Raw genomic sequence first — 27,148 nt, forward strand, 5'->3', positions numbered from 1 at the left:
AAACTCCAGTTGCTGCCTAGATGGGAAAATAATGGGGGGAAAAAAAAAAGACATTGTTAGCAGCTTCTAACAAATGACACGAGAAGCCAGTGTCTTCTAACTATTCAACTCTCCGCATCAGCAGCTCTGTTACTGAGAGCACACAAGGTTAAAGGACAGATGGATTTTCAAAAGTGCCTAAGGGAGTCAGGAACTGAAATATCTATGGTTTCGATGGTAATTATTGCATACTAAACTTAAGCCTTGATGTCTACCTATAGCTCCAGGAGCCTTTAATATCCTGTTAAATATAGCTACAAATGACCTACCTGTCATTTCCACAGCTTCAGGCTGGGCATCTACCCATATTCCTGTCACTCATGTCATTGTGAGCTGTTTAGCCACAATGAGGGTAAGAGGGTAAGAGGGATGCATCCTGCAGAGTGTTCTGTAAAATACCTCACAAAAATAAAGCAATTTGACAGGCTCTGGAGAAAGAAACTTTAATATCCCAACTGTGAGATTACAAATGAAGTTCCTTCCACTGATTTTCCCATTTGTCCAAAGCATTTTTATCTGCAAATTCTGCTTAAACCCTTTTGATCATCTTTTGGGTCACCAAATAGTTCTTGAAAGATTAGCAACCACATCAGTAGTAAGAAGTAAAGTCCATGACTGACTTTGTAACCTGAAGTGTATTCACATCAGGAAGTGCTAAATGAAAATGCTTCTTGTGTCACCTTTTCTGAGTAAAACCTTGAACAGCATCATATTATAAGTCTTCTAACTTATTGGGACTTCTCTGTAATAAAAAGCAAGGAGCCTGTGGTGTAGAAACTTTGACAATTGGAGTCTTAACTGACTCTAGGCTCAAATGAGAGTAGGAATCAAAATTTCTTCGCAGAGCTTTACATTTGTTACTTAATTCATACAGTGTGCCTATCTCTACAATGCCAGTCATTTTTTAAAGGAACTGCCTCAATTGTAATAATAATGTTTTTCTTCCAATTAATTATTTTTTTCAAAAAGTCTTGCATTTTATCTAAAATTAATAATTTAATTAGAATTTTGTTTAACAGCAACCCAGAGAACTTCTTGCTACTCGTAAGCACTACCTTTATTCTCTCAAGATTGAGGCAATCTGGTTTTAAATGTCAATCGCACACACTTTAAAAAATCATCTTTATTAGCAAGCAAATCTAACTTTTCTTATACAATCTGATCCATTTAACTCTGAATTAATTTCATTTTGGACACAAATCATAGATAATTTGGGACTAAGGATCATTTTGGCAGGATTACTCTGGGTGAAGCTCTTCCATCTGTGTTTATGGGTTTTTATCATGACAAAAATGACTACTTAATACTTACATAGCAGCAGTGTTAGTTCTCTAAAGAATCAGGTTCTATTTTAGACTATGTGTGCAAATACATATAAATCTGAATTCCATATCTCATATTCCCTGCCAATATCTACCATTTGGCTTATTTACCATCCAGGCATGATAATCAACACATTAGGCTAAATACAACATAATATATCAGCACATGTGTTAAATACCACGATTTTATTCTGATAGATAAGATGTAATATGAAATTTTAAAAATCAGTAATAGAAAAACCAGACACATCTAAGGTTTACCAAGCCTATGGTATACACTAATCCCTGGGAAAAGTTACATTGTAAGTAAGTCTATAATTAACACAGCTGGTTCTGTACTTATATAGAATTACTCACATCCATGGTAAAAAAAAAAAGCAAAAAACACACACAAAATTTTGGAAAAAAAGCATTTCAGGCAGCATAAAGAGCTTTAATTAGTCTAATGCTCCTACCACCATGATACAATTCTTGACTGATCCCTGATTATTCTTTATTCTGGAGGACTTCTGCATTATTCAGTATCGTTTGCAGACAATACTCAGTATAACATTTCCCACTCTCCAAGTTTAATCTCATGCTTCAATATGTGGATCCCATTTTACATCTAACGTGTTATTTTAAATCTTTCTATAAAGACCACATTTTTTGATTGGATTTTTTTATCATGCTTATTAGTACAGCAGATGATTGCTTCATAAATCTACCTATCTTTGCAATGAGGGCATATCTGGCATAATTTGAATTCTACAGATTGGATGTTGAGGCTGAAAGATTTTAATGTTAAAATCACTCCTACTTAGTGCTCCATCTGAGATGCCTACATAGTTTCTTGTTTGTTTTTTTTTTTTTGTTTGTTTGTTTGGGTTTTGTTGGTTTTTTTTGTTTTTTTTTTTTTTTTTTTTTTTTTTTTTGCTTTGAATGACTGCATCAGATGCATTCAGAGACTGATACCTTATTCTGTTTGAAGCTGTGAATGTTTTGTATTTTCACTAGATACCCAGAAAATTAGGATCAGACTAATGACTGTTCTGTGAAGAAATGGTTTATGAAACTGAGGAAGCATCATGAAGGAATGTGGTTCCAGAGGCAGGGTTAGAATCCAGTTCCCCAGGGAAGCATTCTCCTGCCTTTGCTATGAAGTCATTCCTCAAACTGTAACACAATTCCTAACTTCTACAATAAAAATAGTAGAAAATATTCTATATACACTACATCATCCTGATTCAGCCTGACCCATTCTTCAGTGGCTTCCCAATTTTCTTTAAAAATCTCTCTCCTGAATCTTGCTCTTCTCCACCTTTCATTCTCACAATTTCTACAGTCTTCCCATTTTACTTCCTTACCTTTTCTTATATAGCTTTTGCTCTGGCTACTGCCTTCTCCCCACTGTGTATTACCTCTGCAACCACCTAAAAAACCCCAAAGCAATTTTTCCAACACTGCCTGGGCAGGAGCAGAACATTATTGTGGGCATACCAGAAGCAAATGCTGTGCTCCCAGCTGTGGACAAGATATGCAATTACCGCAAAAGTTCCAGCTGAACTCTCAGCCACAGTTTGGCATTTATTCATCCCTTCTCATTTCGGTGATTGTAAATCCTTCTAAAATAAGTTGTGCTGGTGAGCTATGGTGGCAAGCTGTGGCAAGCTGCTTTGTTACTATATGAACTGAGACTTGTTTGCTCATCATAAACTCTTGCATATTCTGTGGTCCAACCCAGGAGCTGTTTTGTTCCTGCACCAGAATTTGGCACAGATGTGTTGAAGGCCCTCGTTGAATTCTGCCCTGATGATTCAAGTGATTCAAGTCATCAAGGTCTCCTATCCTCTGGAGCTCCCTTGCTTTTTACGTATTGATGAAACCTGGTTAGGTAAAATTCCTAACCAGGACTCCTCATGATAACTCCCAAACCCAAAGGATATGTCTACAGAGAAGACTAGATTCTGCCAAAGCCAAACTGAAAAAAATGAATCTTGGACAAAATGCCCTTAAAGATTATAATATAGCTTTCATTTCTTCCTGTGATTTGCACACGCCACAGATTAAAATATATTATCCAGTGCTACAATTGCTTTTCATAAAACATTCTTGCAATAAATAGTAGTTGTCCTGAAAAAATTCTGATACTTATCTAAAGAAATATTGTATAAATGTATTATTTTATGAAATTCTGAGTAAACAGTTGTAGATCTTTTATCGTAATAAGCCTATTTTAGATCTAAATCTAATAATTATATGAATCTGTTAGTAGAATCCACATAATCTCAGTGTATATAGGGAGTGCAGAGGTTACAGAAAGATTATTGAGTGAATGCTGCTTATCAAATTATCATCTGTGACTCTTGGGGAATCTTCAAGAAGAGATCATAATCCAGTGCCAGTTTCCCCATACATTTCCCTGGGTGTAAAAGAAAACAGTCAACATATGGTACAAAGCCCTATTACTCATGGATATGCATCCAGTGCCTCAGGCAATGAAAAGTCTAAGTGCTCCTAATTCTACCATTATTGTAATTAATATCATAATATCTTCCTTTTATTGCTACCATTCTGACACAGAACCAAACCTACATCCCTCCTGCCACACTGCTCTAGTGCCTATGATTGAGTTGGAGTCATCTGACTTCATATTCTTCATTCTCTCTATATAATTCTATTTCTGAAGTTTGGCAGCATGTGTGATTACCCTGTCTTGAAAATTGACTCTTCTATATCTGTGGTGTCCTGTGGTTCATCCCATATCATAGCTAAGAGCATACTATCCTAACAATGTCAAAACTTATGGTGGCAATGTCCGTGGCAATATTTGATTTTCCACACCCTAAACGATAATTTTTGCAGGGCCTGGAAGGTTTTCTTTATTACTCTATTTTTGTATTTTTCATACTTCATTCTTGCAGATCACACCAAACAGGGTCCTGCTGCTATCCAGAGAGATCTTCATAAGCGGGAGAAGTGGGTTCACAGAAATATAATGAAGTTCAACAGTGAAGCATGTAAAGTCTTGCACCTGAGGGAAGCAACCTCATGCACCAGTATATGCTGGGAGCCACCCAGCTGGGAAGTGACTTGGCAGAAAAACTCTGAGGGTTCCAGTAGATGCCAAATTGAATGTGAGCCAGCAATGTGCACTTAAGGCCAAGCAGGCTAATGGTATCCTGGGGTGCATTAGGCAAAGTTTTGCCAGCAGGCTGAGGGAGGCCATCCTTCTCCCCTGCTCAGCACTAGTGAGGCCACATTTGGAGTGTTGGGTCCAGTTCTGTGGCCCCAGTGCAAGAGAGAGATGGAATTACTGGATGGAGTCCAATGAAGGGCCAGTAAGATGATAGAGGGACTGGACTAGATATCTATGAAAAGAAGCTGAGGCAGCTGGGACTGTTCTGCCTGGAGAAGGTTGAGAGGGATGTCATCAATGTCTATACATATCTAATGGAAGGGTGCAAAGCAGATGGAGTCAGATTCTTTCAAATGGTGCCCAGCCCCAGGACCAGAGACAATGCGCACAGGGAAGCTGCAGAGTCCATCCTTGGATTTATTAACAAACTGTCCAAAATACTGGACAACGGTTTATAGGTGACTGTGATGGGTTGACTTAGGAAGAAGAAACTCAGAGGGAAGTTCTCTCTAAGAGAGCTTCCTCTGTGGGGGTTGGGACACCTTCAACAGCCAATTGGAGAAAGTTAGTTTGCTCTGTGAACACACATTTTGAAGGAGGTAATCCTGAACTGAGGCTCTTCGTTTTTCCAGTGGTTGAGCAGGTAACACCAACCTGAGCTTCCCCCCCATGTGGGGGGAGGCTCGGGAGGCCACTGGGCCCCGTTTGCAAACGAGGGGACCCGATGGCCGGGAGGAGGAGAGGCTCCTTGATGAGACCTTCATGGCTTCCTCCTCCACGCGGCCTGGGGGAGGCAGCCGGGCCCTGTTGGGAGCAGGGGTGGCCATGAGCAGTGTGGGGCTGCAGCCCAGCCCCAAAAAGGCTGATTGACACCTCAGCCGCCCCCCACAGCACGGCCTGAGCCTGGCCCAACTCTTGTAGTTGTGTTAAACTTTAACTCTTTAGTGCTCAGGGAATAAGAAGATTCCTGAAGTCAGTGAAGCACGAGCTAAGTTTTTTAGATGGAAGGAGAATGAGGAGATGCTGTAGATGGCTAAAAATCCTTTTGTAAGACTGTAGGTATGAACTGGTGTACTAAATATTCCTATAAACCATGGAGAAAGACATGGGGGGATGGAGATGTTCCATTTGACGTATGATTTGATTAAAGAGCACCTGTGTTGAGAATCTTTGCCCTGAGGAAAGAAAGGAATTTCGGTTTTCTGAGGATGAAGCCTGAAGAGAGAGAAAAGAAATGAAGAGAACCTTTGCTGTGGAACATTTCATTCTTAAAAGTAATACCCCATGAGACAGACATGGCCCACATCTACAGCTTTGGGAAGGCTGTGGAGTTGGGAGGAGTGTCAAGGTTGCAGGTTCCCGGGCACATGCAAATTGTAAAAAATGAAGCCACGAGAGGACTGTTTTCTTCCTTCTTGTGGAAAAAATCCCTACAGCTTTCAATAAGAGGAGGCTTCTCTCTCCGGAAGTGAACTGAAAAAGACTAAATTGGGGACTGACCGAAGTATTTGTTAAATGTTTGTTTTGTTGTTATGAAAGTTGGGAGAGGGAAGGAAGAAGGAGTCTGAAAAAAATCTTATTCTGAATTTGTTTTTTTTCCCCCCTCTTTGTTTGTGTAGTTAATAATTTTTTTTATACTCTCAAGTTTTAGGCCTGCCTTGCTCTTTTGCTCCTGGTTCTGTCTCACAACAGAAAAATGAGTTTATTTAAATTGGCAAATCAAAACAAAGATATAATTTTGGTGCATTGGCCAGGAAACAAAATTAAACCAAAACAGTGATCCTGCTTGAACAGATGGGTTGAACTAGAGGAACTCAGGTCCCTTTCATCTACAACTATTCTGTGATTCTGTGGTTCTGTGATTCTTCCTATTTTTTTTCTCTTTTTCAGTCCCTGACATACCACTACAGTTCTGCAGCTCTACAATTTTTAATAGCAGTAGAATTTCTCAATTAACCTCAAACAATTTATGAGCCAGTATTGATTCAATTACCCACAGGTTGCTATTAATGGGAGAAATGTTCATAAAAGTATGGTTTCAATATGTCACTGAATATTGCATAGCATGTAAAATATAATCCTGCCTGTCAAAAGAGACAAGAGACAAAAATGATTAAGGCTCACAAACCAAGTGTTCTAAGACCACAGAGAGGGTCTCACTTGAAATGATGATGAGCTTTATGCAGTCTGTTCATGTTTATGGGGAATATCACAGATGCAAGTTTATTTCTTTTTTCTGCCTTCATTAATTAAATTATTTCATGCAAAGCCTGGTAGCTTCCTCTGAAATAGAGTCTCATTCCATAATATGCATCAAGTCTAGTTCTTAAGATATTTTTCTCATGAAAGACAGATAATGAGAGTTGGAGGTACTAGATGAGTGATTTTAATACATATCAATCACATTCAAATGCAGCAGCAACACTCTAAAAAGGAGAAATTCTGGGAAAACCCATGAAGTTGCAGGGATAATGTGGAGACCTGGAAAGGCACTCCCAGTTAGAAAGCTGGGAGAAGCCTCTCAGTTATCTCCTTTTGATAACGAATCCTGTTCTATCAGGTCAAGACAACCCTTGTTCTGTTCCTTAGGACAGCCCCCTGTCCTCTTTCTGTCTGTCAGCCTTTTGGTCACTCCCACCCTGGTTCCCTGTTGGTCCCTACACCCCAAGCCCACCCTTGTAAAATCCCCATGTACTTAACCTGGATTCCCAGACCAATGTTCTTGCCTTTGCCTCTGAGCTCCAGGACTGTGCTCACGTGTGGCTGAAATAAACATCTCTGTGCAACCCTCGCAAAGGCCATTCCTGCTTCTTTACCTGCTTCACCTCAACAAGAACCCCGACCACAACAGGATAAAATTAATTCTGTATTGCAGTATAACTGAATCTGATGGAGACAGAGTTGCATGGGTGGCCAAAATGATGGTCTTTCCTATGAGGATTTGCCTTTGCAATTTTAGCATTCTTTTCTACAGCTCAGTGGGATGGATATCATAAATACAGTCCTTATATTTAACAGTCACAGACACCATGAATAAAAATGAAATCAAGGCATCGGTCAACATGTTGCAGGAGGAATCACAAATATAATATTTTTGCCTTTGCTCTTTGGTAAGAAAGGAAATATATAGAAAGGAAATACAGAAAAAAGATATATTCAAAGTCATGGCAGTGTTGTGAAAGTTAGGAGATTTGGTCATTCTCATCCTGCCTTCTTGAAAAACACTCACCATTGCTTATAGTCAGCATCACAGTTGCAGTAATACTTGGGATCAGTACAGTTGCGTTCGATGCCGCAGGCACATTTTTGAATGCCAGGTCCTGATCCGCCCCAATAATAGTGCTTCTCATTGGCTTTTCCAACCCACCAGGTATATGGATTCCCTTCTGCAAGGAATGAAAATGCAAGGTTATGATGCATCAAAGAGGTAGAGCTCCATAATGTATTAACTGAGCTCAGATGTTTAATATGGAAATGCTAACAACACATAATTGTAGCCATCCCACATTGCTGACAAGCAAATAAATTCCTTTTTACTAAAGGTATTCAAAGGACACATAAACAAAACACATTTTCTTTTCTGTATTCACACAATTTATAATGACAGAAATTAATTATTTTTTATCATATATGCTCTTTGTTTAGCTTTTTAATTTTACTCTGTATAATGAGAATATGTTCCATAGTTATTTTCAATTCACTTCAAACTCACATATTAAGCTATCAGATGGATTATTTCAATATTTGACCTTGAATGCTGCACAGGAAAATGTGTTAGTTTCTTTTATCTTATTTATCTTATTTATTTATTTATTTATTTATTTCCTAAACAACAGCTTTTAATTGAAAATTACTCTGTAGTCACTGGAAAACAAACATGTTCATCATACTCTCTCCAGTGGGTGCTAAACAAAGCATAAATAGATATCATCAAACTCCAAAAGCATCTTAATCACTTTTAGAAAAGTATATATACTTTTAATGTAATACTTTAGCAGAGGGGTTCTAAACTTTGATTTAATCATATATCTTTGCATTGGGTCTGCAACTGGATATTTTGACATACTGCTCTGAGCTTATTTCTAATCCTTTTGGACTGACTAAGACTTATGTGTAAATAAATAAATAAATAAACACCATCTACTCTAACTTATAATTTGAAAAAAATATCCTTACTGAAAAATTGTTTTTTATTCCTCTGGTTCATCAAGACACTCAAATATGAACTTAACTTCAAACAAAAATGAATAACTTAATCAGTATCAATGTACTTAGTGATTTTTCTCATTGAAAAAGAATGATTTCGCTCAGCCTTATAAACGTGTTTTATAAAGTTCTATTTTCCCTCACCAAATCTACTGCTGGCAATTTTATATTAAATTATTATAACCTATGGAATTTGCTGATCAATATATTTTACCAGTAAAATCCTACATAATATATATTCTACTTCCATAATTTTTTGTTTGCACATCTCACACGTCCCTCCAAAACTATAGGCATAATCCTTAAAATAGCCATTTCACAATTAGATTTGATCATCTAGACCATAAAGCTACTTATTCCAGGCAGAAGTTGAAAGTAATTCACACCAAACTCTCAAGAAAATCAAATTCTGGAGATGAAGAGAACAACCAAATATCTACACATATTTAAAGAGTACCAAATCCCAAAATGCTCAGCTCTCTGAAAACACTTTTTTCAATGTATTTGAATTGCTAACATCATAGAAGATAACAAAAATATAGTAATGTGAAAAAATTTGTGGCAGACAAAGGTTTTTATTAGATATTGCTGTGCTGCACTGTATGGCCATTCAGCTCTAGTGCTAATACAATGGGTGTGGTAATAGCGTGACTCTATTCTAGACTCTGAATTGGTAATTTTAGCTTCTGTGCCTCAATTATCACAGAACTAGGTGCTGCAAGTTAGAAGAATGTGCTGTACGAACACTGCAGCAGAATTCCCAACATGCGATACAGTCTAGCAGTTCTGAGAGTATGCAGCCTTGGATTACAAACGATTATTTAAAAACCATTTAAGGGTAATTGTCAGTTCTCCACAGAGAATGACAGAATTGCTTTTATTAATACAGAATCCAACTACAGAATTAATGATATCTGAAAGTCCTATTTTATGGTTTTTTTAATTTCATCTTTGAAGTTAGTTTTTATGCTGTGGCCCTAATGCTGCTGTTTTGACTGTTTTCAAAATTCTCTTTGTTTACATCCTTTCTGTCAAGAGAAGTCAGCAAGTAATTTACTGGGAAGCCAGACTCTTAATTAAAACACTAGGAGAAAAATATTACTTAGAATTGTCAAAAAGCAGATCAAAAATTTAGAAACAGGTAGAATGATTAAAGCAGATGTAAGTGATGGCAGAATTACAGACTACAGTGATGGTTGTCACAGACCACTGTGACAGACACAAATGAGGCATGTTTGAACTCATTTAAATGACAATTGATGTACAGTTTTAAACTATGAGCATATTGTAGCATACACAGAGTTGTTTTTCACATCTGTTGTTTTTAGTGTGTTTAGTGGGGTGTTTTTATATATACTGGCTAGGCCACATTTGGACCCATGCTTCCTCATTCTGAAGACCTACCCTCAAGCTTAGGAACACAAACTTAGGAAGAGACTAATGTTCATGTCTAAAATTTCCAGAAAGATCAAGAAGGTAATATATAATTTTAAGGATTTTGCATTCAGCACATATTCTGCTAGACATCCCCACAGCCAATAACCACAGCACTGCCTTGTGAACACCACCCAAGACTCCAACTGCCTGGCATATTTTGCTAAGGCTTGTAACAGAGAAGATCTTGGTAGACAGCTCTCATTAGCTGGCATCCATACAGTGGGACATAATCCCAGGCACAGGAATAAGATGAGCCTCAGACCAGATAATTTTGCACCAGAGTGGCCATACAAGTGGTTCTGGAGCTTCTTTACAGTCTATAGTCAATAAAAGGTGTGGGGACACAGTTACGTCCCATCTATTCTGCACCATCAAACCAAATGAGAGCAGCCCTTTACAGTCTTCCTGCTTTGTGTCAGCCAAGAAAAAGATGAACAGTGTTTTGTCTAAAGTTCATATGCTTAAAATTGGGAATGCTATGCAGTTATATCGCAGACTGTCCTGGGGTACAATGCACAAAAATGTGTATTCTATCACCATCTGTTGAAATGTGGGAGGGGTGGTGATCCTTATCTGTGGGAGATATCCTCTGCTGATGTGCCATCTGATAAGATCGGGGGATGATCATCGTTATCTATTCACAACCCATCCTTCCTCCAGAAGATATATTCTGTTAATGGGCCATTAAGTCCTATTGTGTGACTGATAAGATTACATCATCCCATTGGGAGATGCCCCAGCCAGGGGCAGGAGCCAAGCCTTTCCTACCTAGATAAAAAACTGGGGTTTGGGATGCGAAGGCAGACCTTTCCACTGGATCCCAGAGGAAAGTCGGACCTTTTTTCCACATCATTGCTGGATCTTCAGAGGAAAACTGCACCTTCTACAGGAGCACTGCTTCAAAGGAACCACATCTGTCATCCAGGAGGACTGCAGCCACCATTTATACGGACGTCTACCAACACCCTGACTGACAGGGTGTCAGGTTGTATTTCTGACTGTGTTGGTGGTTGTTTCTTTTATATTATTGCATGTATTTTATTTTTTCTCTTTTCTCCTATTAAATTGTATTACTGACTTGGAGTCTCGCACTGGTTTTACTTTCAAACCAACACACAGACACTGCTATGACTGAGCATAACAAAGCTAAAACCCTGCAAATGGAGAGATTAAAAAAACAATAGCAAAGAAAGGCTAGAAGGGAGAAGGATGTATCATGCAGGCAAAAGCAAATTAGAAATAGGATCAGTGTTCCCCTCTCACACTTCACTGTCATTTATAACTCTGAAGTCTCCTTTAGAGGATGTAAATCTTTCTGCCCAGGAGCCCTTTGCTTTTTTTTTTTTTTTTTCTGCTTTGGAAGGTTTTGGAAAAGGCTAATCCAAGTAGAAGGAGCAGTGCAGTCCAGTGTGAAGAATGATCATTAATGGATGCAATGTTAAGTATCAGACTATTTTACCAGAAATTATTATTTTGCTAAACTATCCAAAGTGTTGGTCTTATGGAATTAAGAGTATATAAATTCAGTTTAAGGACAAAAAGTAGTTTTCAAATGTATTGCAAAGAGACATACCTTTTCCTATGTTATATATAAATTTTGAGTAATGGGAAGCCTTTTAGTTATCATTGATTTAGTGCTTCCCCCCCCCCGCTCCAAGCTTCTGTGGACAAATAGCATAATGAGAAGATGGAGGAGGAAAGAGGCTGTCTGCCTGCCAAAGGATTTTGATTAGAATAAAGCCTTGATACAGAACTGCTTTTTGGGTACAAACCAGGTCTCCTTCAAGGCATGCTGTGGGAAGTGTTTAAGTTTGTGCATACTGAGTTATGACCAGGATGCCTTTCCACATCTGTTCTTGAAGAGAAGCCCCTTGCAAGGTTTTGTGTGCTCAGCACTCAGTGACTTGGCAGAAAAATAATTATATTATCAGAGTAAGGCGTGGATACCAAGAATATGGTTATAGATATCCAATTTTTAAGAGATCCTGTAACTTCACAGAAAGAATAGTATTCTAAGGACAAAATGGCCAATGTAATTTTATTTGGGCCTGCAGACATATGAGCAAGGCTGTAACATCAGACTCAAATCATATTTGTAGTGATTTGAATATCTTTCTCACACGCACACAAACATACACACATACACAAAAGCTTTTAACATTTATGTTGCAATAACTTTGCAGTGCTGGACTTTGGTTAAAATTATTGCAAAAATATGGGTTCTTATTTAAATCCCTGTGCAATATTAGGCCAGATTTGCAGTTATTATATCAAAGTATATAAAGAACCTGGTCATCAATGTTTTCTAGCAAGTTCTCTTGTACAGAGTATTCAAGAAAAAGTAAAGATTAAAGAAACTTTTCTGTATTCTCACAGATCACTTCTTTATAATCTCACAGAGTGTCATAAAAAAGTGATTCCTTTTTCATCTCATAAATGTATCTTTGTGTGAGCCATTTCATTTAATATAAAACCATACCAAACAAAAGTTAATGTAGTATGAACAGAACTCTTAACAGTCAATAATATATTTATTTCTAATATAGCTGAACAGTCTCAAAATGTATAACTTTTTAAAGTGCACTTTATATTCTACTGAGCATTTAATATAAACAATTGGTTTTATTATTTTAAATGCAACTGATTAATTAAAATGCTGCTACTTTCAACATTTTAGGACTCTTATTTTTAGGTATTCAGTACTGGTAACTGAAGCAGCAATATGAGAGAACTCAGGGAACTAAATTAAGTGGACTGATGCTTCATTGCACTCTGCATTCAGAGGACTCCACTCAAAATACAGCCTTCAGAATGCTGACGGCTGTATTTATTTGTAGAATACCTGGAGAAGCTAAATACATCTCTTTCATGTGCTCTGGAAATTTCCCTGACCTCTAAATGGCCCTAAAAACCAAAGTCAATGGTTAAAAAGAAAGGCTAGGAATTCTTTCAAATGGAAGCCAATGGTCAGAACCTCTGAAAACAAGACCAGTAAAAATTACTTACTGGGGACCCTGTCTAACTTTAACAACTAGATTTAGCTGTTCCCTGGAAGCAACTGGGTTTTCATTTACAGGACTGGATAGCTTTGAACTGAACTTTTAAACGTTTTATTTTAAATGTGTCCTTTCCAGTTTCCATTAGCATTACAGATCTCCATTAAATTCTAAGGAATGTCAACAATAATTCCAGTACTTTGTATAATCATTATTATTTTCAAAAAATATTCCTTTGTTCAGTCTTTTACTTATTTTTTAATGAAACAGCTTGAATTAATTACCCAGTTGTTGGGGGTGGAATTTTTTCCATTGTGTATTTGTGGCTACACCCTAGCTAGTAACAGTTTCTCTCGAAGGGGGTGCGGAGAGGGGGAACACGGAAAAAGGAGCGGTGGGACAGGGGCCTGGGCTCTCTCTCGCTCTCTCGCTCGCTGGTGGAGTCGGAGGAAGGCGGCCAATGTTTCTACCTACCACCCTCCCCGCCATCCCAGCGCCGGGAGCCACGTTCCCTGCTGTCAGACACCGCTCTGCTGCTCTCCCACCTCACCCTACTGCCCCCGGGCACTGTGCCGAGCACCACGACCGACACCGTGAGGGGGAGCGGCTCCTCCATCCCCCTCAGCCCTGGGCCGCCGCCGCCATCACCCAGCGCCTTCAGCTGAGCGAGCCCTGCCCTGCCCACAGCACCGGGAACTGAGCGCAGGGAGAGGGAGCCTGTGGCCAAAAGGGACTGGAACTGAGCTACACTGCTCTGCTCTGGGGTCAGCTTTTATAGCTGATGGTGTTTCTGCTGTGTGCCTTCCTACATATATTAGCAAAGAACTGTTATGCCTATCCCCATATCTTCTGCCTGAAGGCCTCTGATTTGAAACCATAATAATTAGAAGGGAGGGAGTCGCACTCTCCACCTCAGGGAAGGGGCTTTTTCTTAGCAAATGCTTGTCTTTCAAACCTAGACACCAGTTGTTGTTATTAGCAGAATAGGCCCAAAGACATTTTTCAAAAACATGCTTTTGGACACCTGAAGTAATCATAGGTAGAAATGAAAGCTATTTCCCAGAGTTAATATATGATGATAAAATTAGAGACAAAACTTAAAAAAAAAAAGAATTTGCACATCTGGAAAGCCAGGTATATTTCTTCTATTTTTGAATAAAATACTTTCTTTAAACATGCATTTTGCATTCAGCTATGCTATAGCACCCCGTAAATCTAGCCTCACACAAGGTCAACTTGATTTAAGGTCATGGTTCATTAACACCTGTGCAGGAATTCTATCTGCTATTGCAGTGAAGAAGCAGACACTGAAAGAATAATTTTGTCACGGTTTGAAAAATTCAGCATGCTAATATGGTTGTGCACTTCACAGCTTTCACCTTGCTTCTTATTGCCAGCTTTTTTCTTCTCACCATTAGCAGTATCTATTCCACTCAGGTCAAGTCTTCTTAATGAACATTGTGAACCTTTTACCTGAGTTTTTGAAGATTTAGTATTTTGAAAAAATAATCAAAAGTGGTTTAATGTCACTCACACATCAAGTACATCCACGTTCCAGTTTAAGATTCTTAAAGTCAATGGTGTCAAAGCTGGGTAGGCTTTTCCGACCTAGTTTATTTTGTGCTGATTTGATTTTTCCTCATCTTTATTATTATGTGCATGTTTAGGACCAAGATGAAGCAGAGTAGACACTTTGCAGATTTGCTGCCCCTATCTCATGTCTTGGGAAGAACCCACCTAGACTGAAAACCCAGCAGCTGAGGAGTTTCATGGCAAAAGCAGACATTGCCAACTGCAGATGCTAAACTGTGGAAGATTCTGCTCCTGCTTGCAACTCAGGTGGATTATGAGCAGGTTCTGTCAGTTTCAGTGATCACCCAAAGGGCCAAATTATTTGAAACTGAGAAAATAGAACTCAGAGAAGAGCATGGCAGGTTACACTTCCACATTTCAATGATAGTACTTGTGTAGAAACTGACTTTGGATGGACCTTCTAAAAGGTGAGTTCTTGTAAATCTATATATGGTTGTATTGTGATTATTTTTATTAATTAATATTTTAGAGATTTTCCACTTCTTCCAGTAACAATTCTTGCTCACTAATGTGCTGTGCAACATATACACATGAATTTAATAAGACAATGGTAAGTGAAGTCAATATTTACTCTCATTTTGTTAACTGATAAATCATTTTTCCTTGCAACCAATTGGGAAAAATATAAAGAGTGTTTACTATTTGTGAATAGAATTTGCATCGGTGGTCACCATTCTAATGACTAAGACTTGAGATTAGTCAAACCCTCATGGCAACATGAATGAGGCATTTGAGCACACTGGAAACTTGGGGCAGAAAACAGAAATTCAAAAACCTACCAACAAAAGGAAAAGAAACTAAAAGTACCCTTGGCCACTTCAGAAAACTAGGAACACCTAATTTATAGCTACTTGCACATTTAATGGAAGAATAGCCCAAAACTTTTAGTTTGCTATTTATGATAATTTTCATTTTGGAGGCACTCACATCTGACTTCTTTTTTCACAGTGGTAGTATCAAATGATTTTTTTTTCCCTTTTACTAAGACTAGCCTGAAACATTTGTTTTCTTTATAAGCTCACTAAAGTGGTTGGTCTATTTGACAGTACTATTTATTTGCAAAAACTGTTTACACTGCTTGAAAATATAAGATTTAAAGGCAGCCCAGAAAGAGAACTCTGAAACATGCCTTGCTTGTTAATATAAGAATTGATGTGATGTCTATCTGAATTCATGGCCAAAGCATTTTAATGAACAGTCCTTAGAAAGAAGTGATTTCTTTTTTCCCTTTGTAAGATATTCAGAATTATCCCATACCTCAAAGTTAATCTATGAAAGGGAAATTTTCTTAAAATCTTAATAGAAAATGAAGCTAATTATTGTAAAATACTTGTGAAAAGCATACAAAATGTCAGTAAATGTTAATACAACACACTCTATTTACTGTTTCCTTAAGAGCACGTTAAGAATTAATTGCTGTCTCCTTTTCCTCTACAGCCATAAAGTAGTGCATTTTAAAGTGGAGATAAAGATAACCATTTCCATAACCCAAACTAGAAGAACTTCCATGACCTTCAGTATCAGGAACTAAAATCAGACATTCAGATGTCACACTAAGAGCTCTGGCTTTCCCACTTGTCATGGAAGAGAAGAGCCCTGCAATCAGTCCTCAGTGTGTCTTAGGCTTCAGTTATGTTTTGGTGCATAAAAAGTGGCCAAACTGAGAAAACCCCAAATTTTCACATCTATGTTCCATGAAGGCCGAAAAGGAAACTTATTCAAGTGCTTGAGAAACAAAATTACTCCCTTAATGATGACCATGCCTCAGGCAGATGGCCATCGTCATGTTCTTCAGTTCATCAAAGTATTCTCATGTGACTGTATATTTGACTGTTAATTTTTCAGAGAACTTATTTCATACATATATATATATATATATCAATCTCAAAATATAAAGCAGCAAATACAGTATCTTTTTCTTGGTAATAGATATTTAGCTGAAGTATCTTTTCAGCCAGGGGTACTCCTATTTATTGAGTCTGCATTTTTGTTCTAGTATAACTCCTTCTAAAATGCCAGTGCATTAATCCACAAATACATATACAAAGATGACTTTTCTTTCAGAATTAACAACCTATAAAAAAGATCAGGAGGGAGAATTGTTGTATTGATGTCCAATGGCATCTTATGAAAAAGCTATCTAACAGCTTTATTTTGCCATTGGAGAGATTTACTCCTTGCCCCAGCTCATGAAAAGCTAGTACAGTACAAATGATTTTTTTCCCTTGTCAAAACTTATATTCCAAGCTGCAGCACTACTAACCAAGCCTGACTTGTTATTTTTCTTTGAACTGAGTCTCAGTGGTGAGATTTAGCTGTGGAAAGCAGCTGTCAAGATGTCCTTGTATGCTACTATTTGCTGAGATTTAGAGTGAATTCATTATAAAATCACTACAGTCCCTGCTATCTTTAACAGCATGGTGTGCCAAACTTGCTACTGTTGCAATTAATTGTGTACTGTAAATTCACTGGATCATTTAAGTCCTAAGAATAAATGTCTTAGCTTGAGGTAGTGCTAAAGGGAAAAACAAGTACTTTCAAAAAAACTGTCATTTGTGGAATAAAAAGAACATTTACATACATAAATACTCAATAAAAACCAGTTAATTATAATTTTAACTATGTGTTGTGAAAAACGGGCTTATGGCACTTCCTCTGTGAGGAGGGCATACAGGGGAATCACAGAAGTGTAACTGCAGTCGGAATAGGAATAGACTTTTCACAGCTAGGACTATCCGAGGAGCAACAGGTGACATCAGCAGCAAAGCTAGGAAAGTCCCACAGCAAACTTATAACTCACCCTGGGGTCTGCCCAGTCAGGTCATGACAAAATGCACCTGTCCATGTCAAGGTCTTGTGAAATAAGTCAGAGGATTCCATGATTTTGCTGTGTCTTTTTGTGCTCAGTTGATAAACTTATCTCTACCCAAACCTGACAGATGAATAAGCAGCATGCAGACATACATGCAGCCATTGGTATTGAAATTCTGCAAGTTAATACAGCTAAAGACCCTGGTTTATTTACCTTCTTAAAAAGGACATAAAAAAGCCTAGGAACTCTTCAATGATATTTCTACAGTGAGGGTATGCCTTTTGAAGTTTTCTGTAGCCTCAGCCTCATCTTATGGCAGAGTCCCATTGGAAGACTTCAGAAATTGTGATTATTAGCACAAAAATGGCTACTCTTGTAAGTAGTATGTTTTATAGGGGGTGTAAAATCAAACTGAAATTATTTGATCAGACTGAGAGCAAAAAGAGGATCATTTAAGGTGGAATCCTATACATTATGTGGCAACAGGGCAAAAGAAAAAATAAGTTCTGTAAAATGTTATGTCACTGGTAGTGATATCACAGAATTGTATTCAGGATCTTATTTTTAGATTAATTCCCTTACTGTTAATATATAATGAAGACAATCACAACATTCCTTAAATAAACTTAAAATAACTAAATAATTCTTGGGATCTTGTTTCACACACTCACATAGACGTGCCTTAACTTATACAGAGAAGAAAATGGGTAACATTCTTATGTGCACCTACATCATCCAGCCCAGAATATCTTGCTGCTCCATTTTATCTGACTTGCAGTAATAACAGCCTACATGGAACTAAATATGACAACTCCCTAAGAGCCAATGCCATCATTTTACTAACAAATGAACTAAAACTATCAAGATCCCAAGGTAAATTAAACTACAATCAATGTGAGCAGAACTGATGCAAGTTTTTTACCAAATGGTCTTTCCTTGGAGGTCCCATACCTCTCACAAGTATTTCTCCTTTTGAAATTTTGCTCCTTGCCCCCAAGCAGTAGTTTAAGTTGAAAGAAAAAAGCCATTATAAGAGACTGAAGGACTTCAGGCTTCTATCCATCCATGTGAACTTAATATCTGGCACTTCATACAGAATGTGGACTGTGGCACTGTTGGAAACTGGTTTTAGGAAGCACAAGGGTTTTCTTTTGTTGATGAGAACTGCTGCTGCAGCTGCTATTGCTGTTGATTTTCTTTCCTTGCTGACCCTTGAGGAACCTCAAAACATTCAGTTTTACTTCTTCTGTTTCATTTTTCCTCTGCTGCTGTACTGGAAGCAATGAACTCTTGATAATAACACTGATATTTCAGTCTAAGAAAATTTGTCTTTTTTTTTGTCTTTTTTTTTTTTCTTTCCCCAATTACATAGTGTGCATCGACAATTTTGAAGCCAGAATTAGCATTAATATATGAATACAGATATTAGCCTGTTTTCATGATAGCAACACCATTCCCAAACTGCCAAGTCTGAAGGGTATTCCATCCTTTAGAACTAATAATGACCCAAACAGGTATTACCATGACTTGCAATGTACTGTGTTTCATAAAATAGCAATAGATTACAAATGAGGAAAAAATGACACAATGAGCCTCAGCACTGAGGCTTATAACAGGCTATCAAGCATATCCGAATTGAAAAGGAAGCCTCCCTACATAAAAAGCATCATTCTGCGGCAAATAAAGGTTAAATCTGGAGGTCCAAACCCAAGCCATCTGCTAAGGAAGAGCATTTGAGACAGAAATTGAGCACAGTAAAGAATAACATACCCAAAGAAGCCCTCTCAGAATGTATTTTCATGTTTCTACAGTCCAAACCCTTTGAAAATGCTTTTGCTGTTTAAGATCAACCTGCAAATTATTGCAGACTATTATATCCTCTTATTAGTATTAATACAAATGTATGAATAACCTTTTAAAGTGTATAGTTAATGCACACATTTTAGAAATTATGAGACATTAAAGAAGGTGATGCTGCCATAGAGGAGTTATTTAAAGGGATACAGATTTCAGTGTGAGAGGGAATAGACAGTGTGAAGGGGGACTTCAGATATATGTTGCATTATCTACAGCTTACTCTGGAGAAAACTATCTTTGCATCTAATGCTGGAATCATAAATCAAAATAATCAGAACCCCTTTTTAGGCTTTTGTTTTGCTATTTAGACAATTTCTCTTCCAGGTCAGGTTGGGTGTCATGGCTACTGTAAAGAACTATGTCTCTATTGATTTCTGGAAAACAGACACACATATTGATTGAGACTGACAAACGGAAATGTTATGTGATGTGTTTCACATTATCAAGATACCATCTCCTACAGTCTGTGCTCGGGGCAGTCTTTTTGCTTGCTGAAGCTTGTTTCATCAGCCCATTCAAGCATATTAATTCTCACACATGGGTTTCATATTTCTCTATGGGAAAATTGAAATTGGCTAATGATGTACTTTACTGAAGACTTAACAAGATATTATGATAATATTTTATGAGTTGAAATGACATTTCTTAACTATCATTATATACTCATAGGGCAGAGGAATTATGCTGGTGCAGTGTATGGAGTTCCAGTTGCACTATTAACAGTAGAAACAGAACTCAAATTTCACTTGCTTCTGAAAAACTTGAGTTGCAAATCCTACATTACTGCACTGACATGATGAATGATTTCCCCTGCTTTGTGTGACAGAGTTTAAGCTCCACGGTCTAGAGGGAGAATGAGATATTGGTGAAGATGGCAACACCAGTGCTATTTCCTGTGGTCAGTTCTTTGGACTCTTTTTTGCTCCAGTATTCAGTTTTCTTTTGTGAGGACCAGGAGTGTACCTCCCTGCGTTCAAGGCCAGCTTGCTCAGAGAGGTCTTTTAAAAGCCTCAGCTGACTCTGATGCTTCTCCAAAATAAGCTGGATGACACTTCAGCAGAGCTTACTCCCAAAAACTCTGTCAGACAACCTCATTGGAGGCCCCTCCCTTTCCTGGAGTACTCCTTTCCAGAGTATTCCCACATGTGCAACACTGCAGGCATTGCAGGCTTGGACCTCTCCAATTCGGACCTAGGCCAAATGGATTGCCTTCTGTCCTGACCTTGAACCTGGCCTTTGAACCTGGAAATTGTCTCTGACCATGACTTGATATGGAAATACCTTCTTCAAATACCGATATTAATGAGAATCCTTGATGCACACGGTACAGAAACAATTTACACTGAGAGAAGTGTTTCGGATATATTTGGCCTGTTACATGAGTGTCCTGATTCTGGCCAGGACAGGGCTGATTTTTGCAGTAGCAAAAGAAAGAACATGACTGGGACATGGAGGTTGTTCTATACCACCCCAAGTCATTGCTGGGGCTGTTGGGGAAGGGATCCCTTCCATCAGAGTAAGTGTGGCAGAAGAAATGGTGGAGTAGTGCTGGTTCCAAGCTGGAGGAAGCAATTGGATAGTGCCAGTTCCAAACAATCTCACGTGAATTGTTTGCCTCTCTTGCATACTTTGTTATTGATACTGTAGTTGTTATGGCTTTTTTCTTAACTCATTGCTCTTTCCGGGAAATTGTTCTTATCTCAAAATGTGATCTTTACCTTTTGTACCTCCAGTTCTCCTCTCCAGCCTGCTCCTGAGAGAGGGAGGGAGAGGGGGAAAGTGAATGAGCAGTGCCTGTTTGGAGTTTCAGTGGGGACACTAAATTGGGGAATGCCATTCCTAAACCACAACGGTGTTAGTGAAACAGCATGTGCCCCCCTTCTTGCCATAAAAATAACATGGAGGAAGATTCAAAATAATGGACTGAAAAAGCTGGTTTAGACTGATAGTTTTGAAGGGCCTGAAACTTTATCATATGGAGCCCTTCTTGACTTGTGAGCCACAAGCATTTTGCAAGAGGGCCATCCTGTTGAATCCCAGTTATCACACAAAGTCTCTCCCTCAGTGAACAGGCTCCACAAAGCCCAGAGCACTGCCAGCTATCGGAGTCATATTTGGTATATGAGTTTGAAAACTCTGGAGTAAAATGGGAAAAAAGCAAATTGGTTACACTGTCTGAATACCTAGAGAGAAAGCAGAAGTTGCAGTTGTTATGAAATTTCTCATGGTAGCAGACAAAGCATGAAATAACCCACTGGTAGAAGATGAAGTAAGGCATTTTTAAGCTAGAAATAAATTTCAGTGAAGTTTATTAACCTTTGGCACAATTTTCTGCAAGTTATGTTAGATTCTTTACAACTAAAAATTTGTATAGTAAAAATAAGATCTTTTCTAAAACATGCTCTATATAAAGAGAAAATGCCATGCATGCTTTAAATTTCTGGTCAGAATAAATAATTGTAAAAATCCCTTCTGGACTTATAATCTTTTCAAATAAAACAAAAGTTGTTTGCTACCCTTGAAAACTACTTGGAAGCTTTAGTGATGCGGAACATGACTGATTTTTCATTTGTACTTGCTATATAATTAATAAGATGGATATCCTGTCATTTCTCTGCAAACAGCACTGGATTCCTGTTTAATTTTGAAAGTGGAGCTTAGGGTTGCTATTTTCATGCTATGCCACATTACTGAAGTTCTGACTCTGAGAGGCTCCTTTTTATCTCATATTTCACTGTCATAATTTGATTATTGTCCAGTGATGCTTCAACAAATCATGGCATTAACACAAAACTCTCACCTCAGTCTGCTAAGGTTTCACCTACCCTTCAATTTCTGGTCAAAATTGGCTTCCTGCATTAGTCTCAAAAAACAGAACAATGTAGAATGGAAGAGACATCCAGAAATCATTTGCTCCGAACCTCTGCTCAAAGTAGTGTTAACTTCAAACTTGAATCAAAGCACTTACAGGCCAGAAAAATCTCCAGCATCTCGGATTTCACAACCCTTTTGGGCAGCTTGCTGCAGTGGATCACTACTGTCACAATAAAGTATTTTTCCCCTTTAGATCAGCTGGAATTTCCTCTGTTGTACCTTTTTTCCTCTGCCTACCTTAGAGTAAAATCTGTTCCTGACTTCTATAAAACCACCCCTTAAGTAATAGAAGACAGCACTTAGATCCCTCCTTATCTTTCCATTCTCCAGCCTGAACAAGCCCAGCTTTCTCTGCTTCTACTTGTATATTATCTTCTCTGCTTTCCAAACCTTTTTCACGGCCCTACCATTAGACTGTCTCCAGTTTGGAGTCCAAAACCAGATTGTTAAACTACATAAGTATCCTGCCAGACCACTTGTACAGCGTATAAAGCTTCCTCTGAGTGACAGTCTAGCCTATTGACCACTCTGGTATTACCTGTAAAGTAGCTGAGAGTTCATACTGTCCCATCATTTTTGACATTAACATTAATTAGCATTAGTTATATTGCTAGTCCCTGAGGAACAGCAGGTGAACTCTGAACCCCTGGCTGTGACACTCTGAGGCTGGCTGTTCAGACAGGTTTCTGCTCACCTAATAAACCAAAAGACTGATAGTTTTCAGGCAAGAGAGCCTGGTATGAGATTTCCATTGTTCTGTTTTCAGATATTTATAGTTGATCTGACAGATTAATTCATGTTTGAAGAGTCCTACATTTTCACATGTAAGATTTCCTTACATTTTACTTTTCTTGTGACTATTGGCATGTTCTGTTTGGAAGAACTAACCCTATAAATCAGGTTAGATTAGAAAGTACATGTAACTCTCAATGTTATGTAGAGTGCCCTTTTTCAATATCTTTCTCCTACAAGTGAACGACTTAGCCAAGTTTATTGTGTGACACAAGTTATCAAAGTTTTGAAGTATTTCCATTAATATGATCTCAGATAGATGTACTTGCACCTAGCTTTTAATTCTTCATCTACACTAAAAGTCTGAGAAGACACCACTGAAACGGTTTGTAAAGCCTTTGGGGGATATACAGAATGATCTCTGAATTAGAGGCAATTGCACTTGTATGCACAGAATTGCTGTTTACAATATACTTAGTCTATATCCTATCCCATTCCAGAACAAAGATGCAATTTGAGAGAAGTGTTAGAATTTTGGACCAGCTGTGCACAATATACTACTACTTTGTAGACAGTGACAAACCTTTAGTGAGAAACTGGAAAAAAACTACAATTTTGATGCCCAGAAAGAAGCACTAAATCCAGCTGTACTGCATGGACTTTAATGGGTGAGATCCAGCAGGATCTGCAAGCTGTGGACCTGTTAATCAGTAACTTATAAAATTGATTGCACATTCTGTATCAAATGTATATTTTATTTATGACTTACTGTGTTCACTGAGTCTTATCAACAATGACCAGCTGCTGCCTCTTCTTCAAGTCTTAAACTCTGTCAGTCTCTGGAAAAATAGAGGTATTGTACAATCTGACCTAACAGAACTGGCAGCTGTGAGTCTGTTTTATTGATGGATGATCTGAACAAACCAGGGAAATCCTGGCTTCAGACTGAACATATTTATTTCAGAAAGGGAAACAGGCTGAAGGATGGGCATGGAGTGAAGCAGCAAAAACTAGTTTCGCATTATAATGCAGATTTTTTCATTTATTCCCAATAAATAACCCATTGCTCCAGTAGTCTAGTTCCATGTTTCTCCAGTTGTGAACAACATACTTTTCTTAAGATATTTTGAGCTGTGTATGAAGCAGAATACTGTCATCTCTGTGCTATCCTGTGATAAGGTATGAAGAGACAATAACTGTGAATGAGCAGGAAAGCAAACTCATCAAGAATAATTTTATTTGTCATTTTTATATAATCCATTTCAAACTGCTCAGGTCTATCATACAGTAAGAAAAGCTTTATGACTCCCAGTACCAGAGCAGAAATAGTGCAAACGGATGGTGGAAAAAGTACAGATTTGGTATGAACTCACTCTGCCAGTCGCTGTGGTTTGACCACAGCTGTTAATTAGGTACCACACAGCTGCTTTCTCACACACATCTCGCCCACAGTGGGATGGGGGAAGAATGGAAAAAAAGAAGTTAAAACCTATGCACTGAGATAAGAACAGTTCAATAATGGAAACAATAACAAAACCAACAATAATAGTGACAATGTAATAAAAAGGGAGGATAAAAACCCCAAAGAAACCAGTGATGCACAGTACAATTCCTCATCATCCACTCACTAGCATCCAGCCTGTCCCCAAGTAGCAATAGGCATCTCCTAGCCAACTCCCCCAGTTTATACACTGAGAATGATGTTCTATGATATGGAATATCCCTTTGGCCAGTTTGGGTTATCTGTTCTGGGCTTTCTCCCACACAGCTTCTTGTGCACCTGCTCCCTGACAGAGCATGAGAAATGGAAAAATCCTTAGGGTTAGCAGTACCTAGCAGCAACTAAGTTATCAACATTATTCTCATACTAAAGACAAACCAGAGCACTCCAAACCAGCTACTAGGAAAAAGAAGAACTCTATTCCAGCTGAAACCAGGATACCAGTCCAAATTGTCCAAAGACAGTGATGGATTAACTTAGTCTAGGCAGGTTTTGTCCCACATCCACTATTGCCTTTCTATGCAACTCCAACTCTGTTCCAGCTGAGGACCGCCTGGTATCTGTTCTTCTGCAGGTGACAGCAAACCAGTCTGAGTGCATGAAACTGTTAACTGTATTAGCATCATCTTCAAAAAATTCAAATGAGATTCAGTTCTAGTTCACCTGCCTGAGCTAGATTAAATATACATTTCTGGCTCATCCAGTACTGCACATATCTGATATTAATCACTGTGAAACAGCTACAAAAAACTCTTTGCCAGGTTTCCAAAATTATATTCCTTGATCCAGACAGTGTCATTGATTACTGCAAACATAAATGATCTAAGAGAAATATTATAATCAAAGCTCAGGTCTATTGCTCCAGAAGCATGCCAAACGTTTATTTAAAATTTTGACTGACAACATAATAAAAAGAATGAGAAGACTATTTAAGGCAACACCTCTCCAGGAAGACACTATGGTATAGTAACTTTATCAGGCAAGATACCAAACAATAGTTATCTACTAGAATATTATAATGTGATATTTTGGTTTTCTGAGTTCATAGTTTTTAAAGAAATGCTCAGATTGTTGTGATGCGCTATTAGAACCCTGCAACAGGAAGCAAGAAAATTCGGTCTTTGCCCTATTCTTTCAATATAGCATTTACTTTTGTTGTAGAGGTGATCTCAAAATGAACACTCTCACTTTAATTAGTCAGAAATGGAACAAAAACTTGACATTGTGTGAAGAAAACATGTCAGGCAAAATCAATTTCTTTTTGGGGAAAGGGCAGAGGCAGAACACACACATGCACAACTTATGCCTTTTATTAAAGGGACCAGAATTCTTTTCCTTTGCAATCCCTACAGCCAGACATTCACAATGGGTTTTCTGCAAATGGAATTTCAAGACATTTCAGATGAGGCACTAGTTCCTTCTATGCTACAAGGAAGATGACACAAATACCTTCACGATGAATTATAGGGTGTTTCTGACCCCTGACTGAACAAATCTCTGTATCACTGAAGCATTCAATATAGGTAATAACAAAAGATCAATTTCTTTGGAGGAGACATTATTTTCTCCTCTATGCTACTACACAGAATAAAGATGGAATATAACATATAAATTTTTCTGTACAATTCCTGTCCAGTGAATTGGCAAAATCTAACAGCCAAAGCACTACACTGTTATTTATAAAACAACTAGAAAATAATATTTTTAACTAAGAGACATAATGAGTAAGACATGAAAATATGAATTTGAATATATAATGGCTAAAAATATGGTAACTAGGATGATACTTAATAATACTGACAATCGATACATGGAACACTGTTCAGCTAGCGTTTGCTGAACAATTATTTTCCTAGCTCCACCATGCTTTGGTCAATACTTTTCAAGATTCATAGAAGTTATTGTTTTTACAGTTGTCACCAATTGCTAGAATTAAACTGTGAAGAGTTTGAAGCCTTGAAGTAAATTAAGAGATTTGGCCCTGTGGCTATGGGCGTGTTAGGGAATAAGCTGATGGCTAAGAAATTCTCTTGGTAAAACTGGGCATTCCTTCAAACATTTGTCAAATAAATGCTTAATTTCTTCATGAATTCTGCATCTAACTTGCACTGAACTTTTTTCTTCTACTAGCTTTTATCCACCTTACCCAATTTTTACTTTTTTTGCCTTTTTTTTCTTTTTTTTTTTTTTAGTTGGAGACAGATGAAAATTAAAAAGGACAAAGGTGGTGTTTAACACAAGGGAGCGCCAGACTGTCATAGTTCATAAGATGGCAAAGCAATCAAAGCCAAAATTAAGTAATTCCATATCAAGACAAACTCCAGGTGTCTAATTAAATCTATGTATGTATGTACCATGTTCAGAAACAAGGCAGACCAAAAAAAAAAAAAAAAAATCCAAAATGGATCCCTAGCTTAATGGATTCCAATATGTCATATCTGTAGGTATGCATACATATATATATACGTGAAAAATATATATATGTACCCTGTATACATGCATATACAGTTATGTATGTAGATCCATCTGTGTATATCTTTTAAACTTATGCACATTTCTGATTTATTTCCCTTTACCACCTACATGTGGTCTATTTTATTAAGCAAGCAATATCTTTTCTTTTGGTAATTCTGCACTGTGTAATAGCATCTGTTTGTCTTT

General features: G+C 37.9%; 1 protein-coding gene across 3 annotated transcripts in view; it reads right to left on the bottom strand.

Moving 5' to 3' along the window:
• Window positions 1-27,148, bottom strand: part of CNTNAP2 (contactin associated protein 2) — a 1,082,030-nt gene that overhangs the window by 203,506 nt on the left and 851,376 nt on the right. For all 3 annotated transcript variants that reach the window (XM_088167403.1, XM_088167401.1, XM_088167409.1), the window contains one exon: window positions 7,709-7,865. In XM_088167403.1, the coding sequence (XP_088023529.1) occupies window positions 7,709-7,865 (157 nt within the window). The remainder of the gene's footprint in view (window positions 1-7,708; window positions 7,866-27,148) is intronic.

Source organism: Sturnus vulgaris, chromosome 1, assembly GCF_052056855.1.
Source record: "Sturnus vulgaris isolate bStuVul1 chromosome 1, bStuVul1.hap1, whole genome shotgun sequence".
Taxonomy (NCBI): Eukaryota; Metazoa; Chordata; class Aves; order Passeriformes; family Sturnidae; genus Sturnus; species Sturnus vulgaris.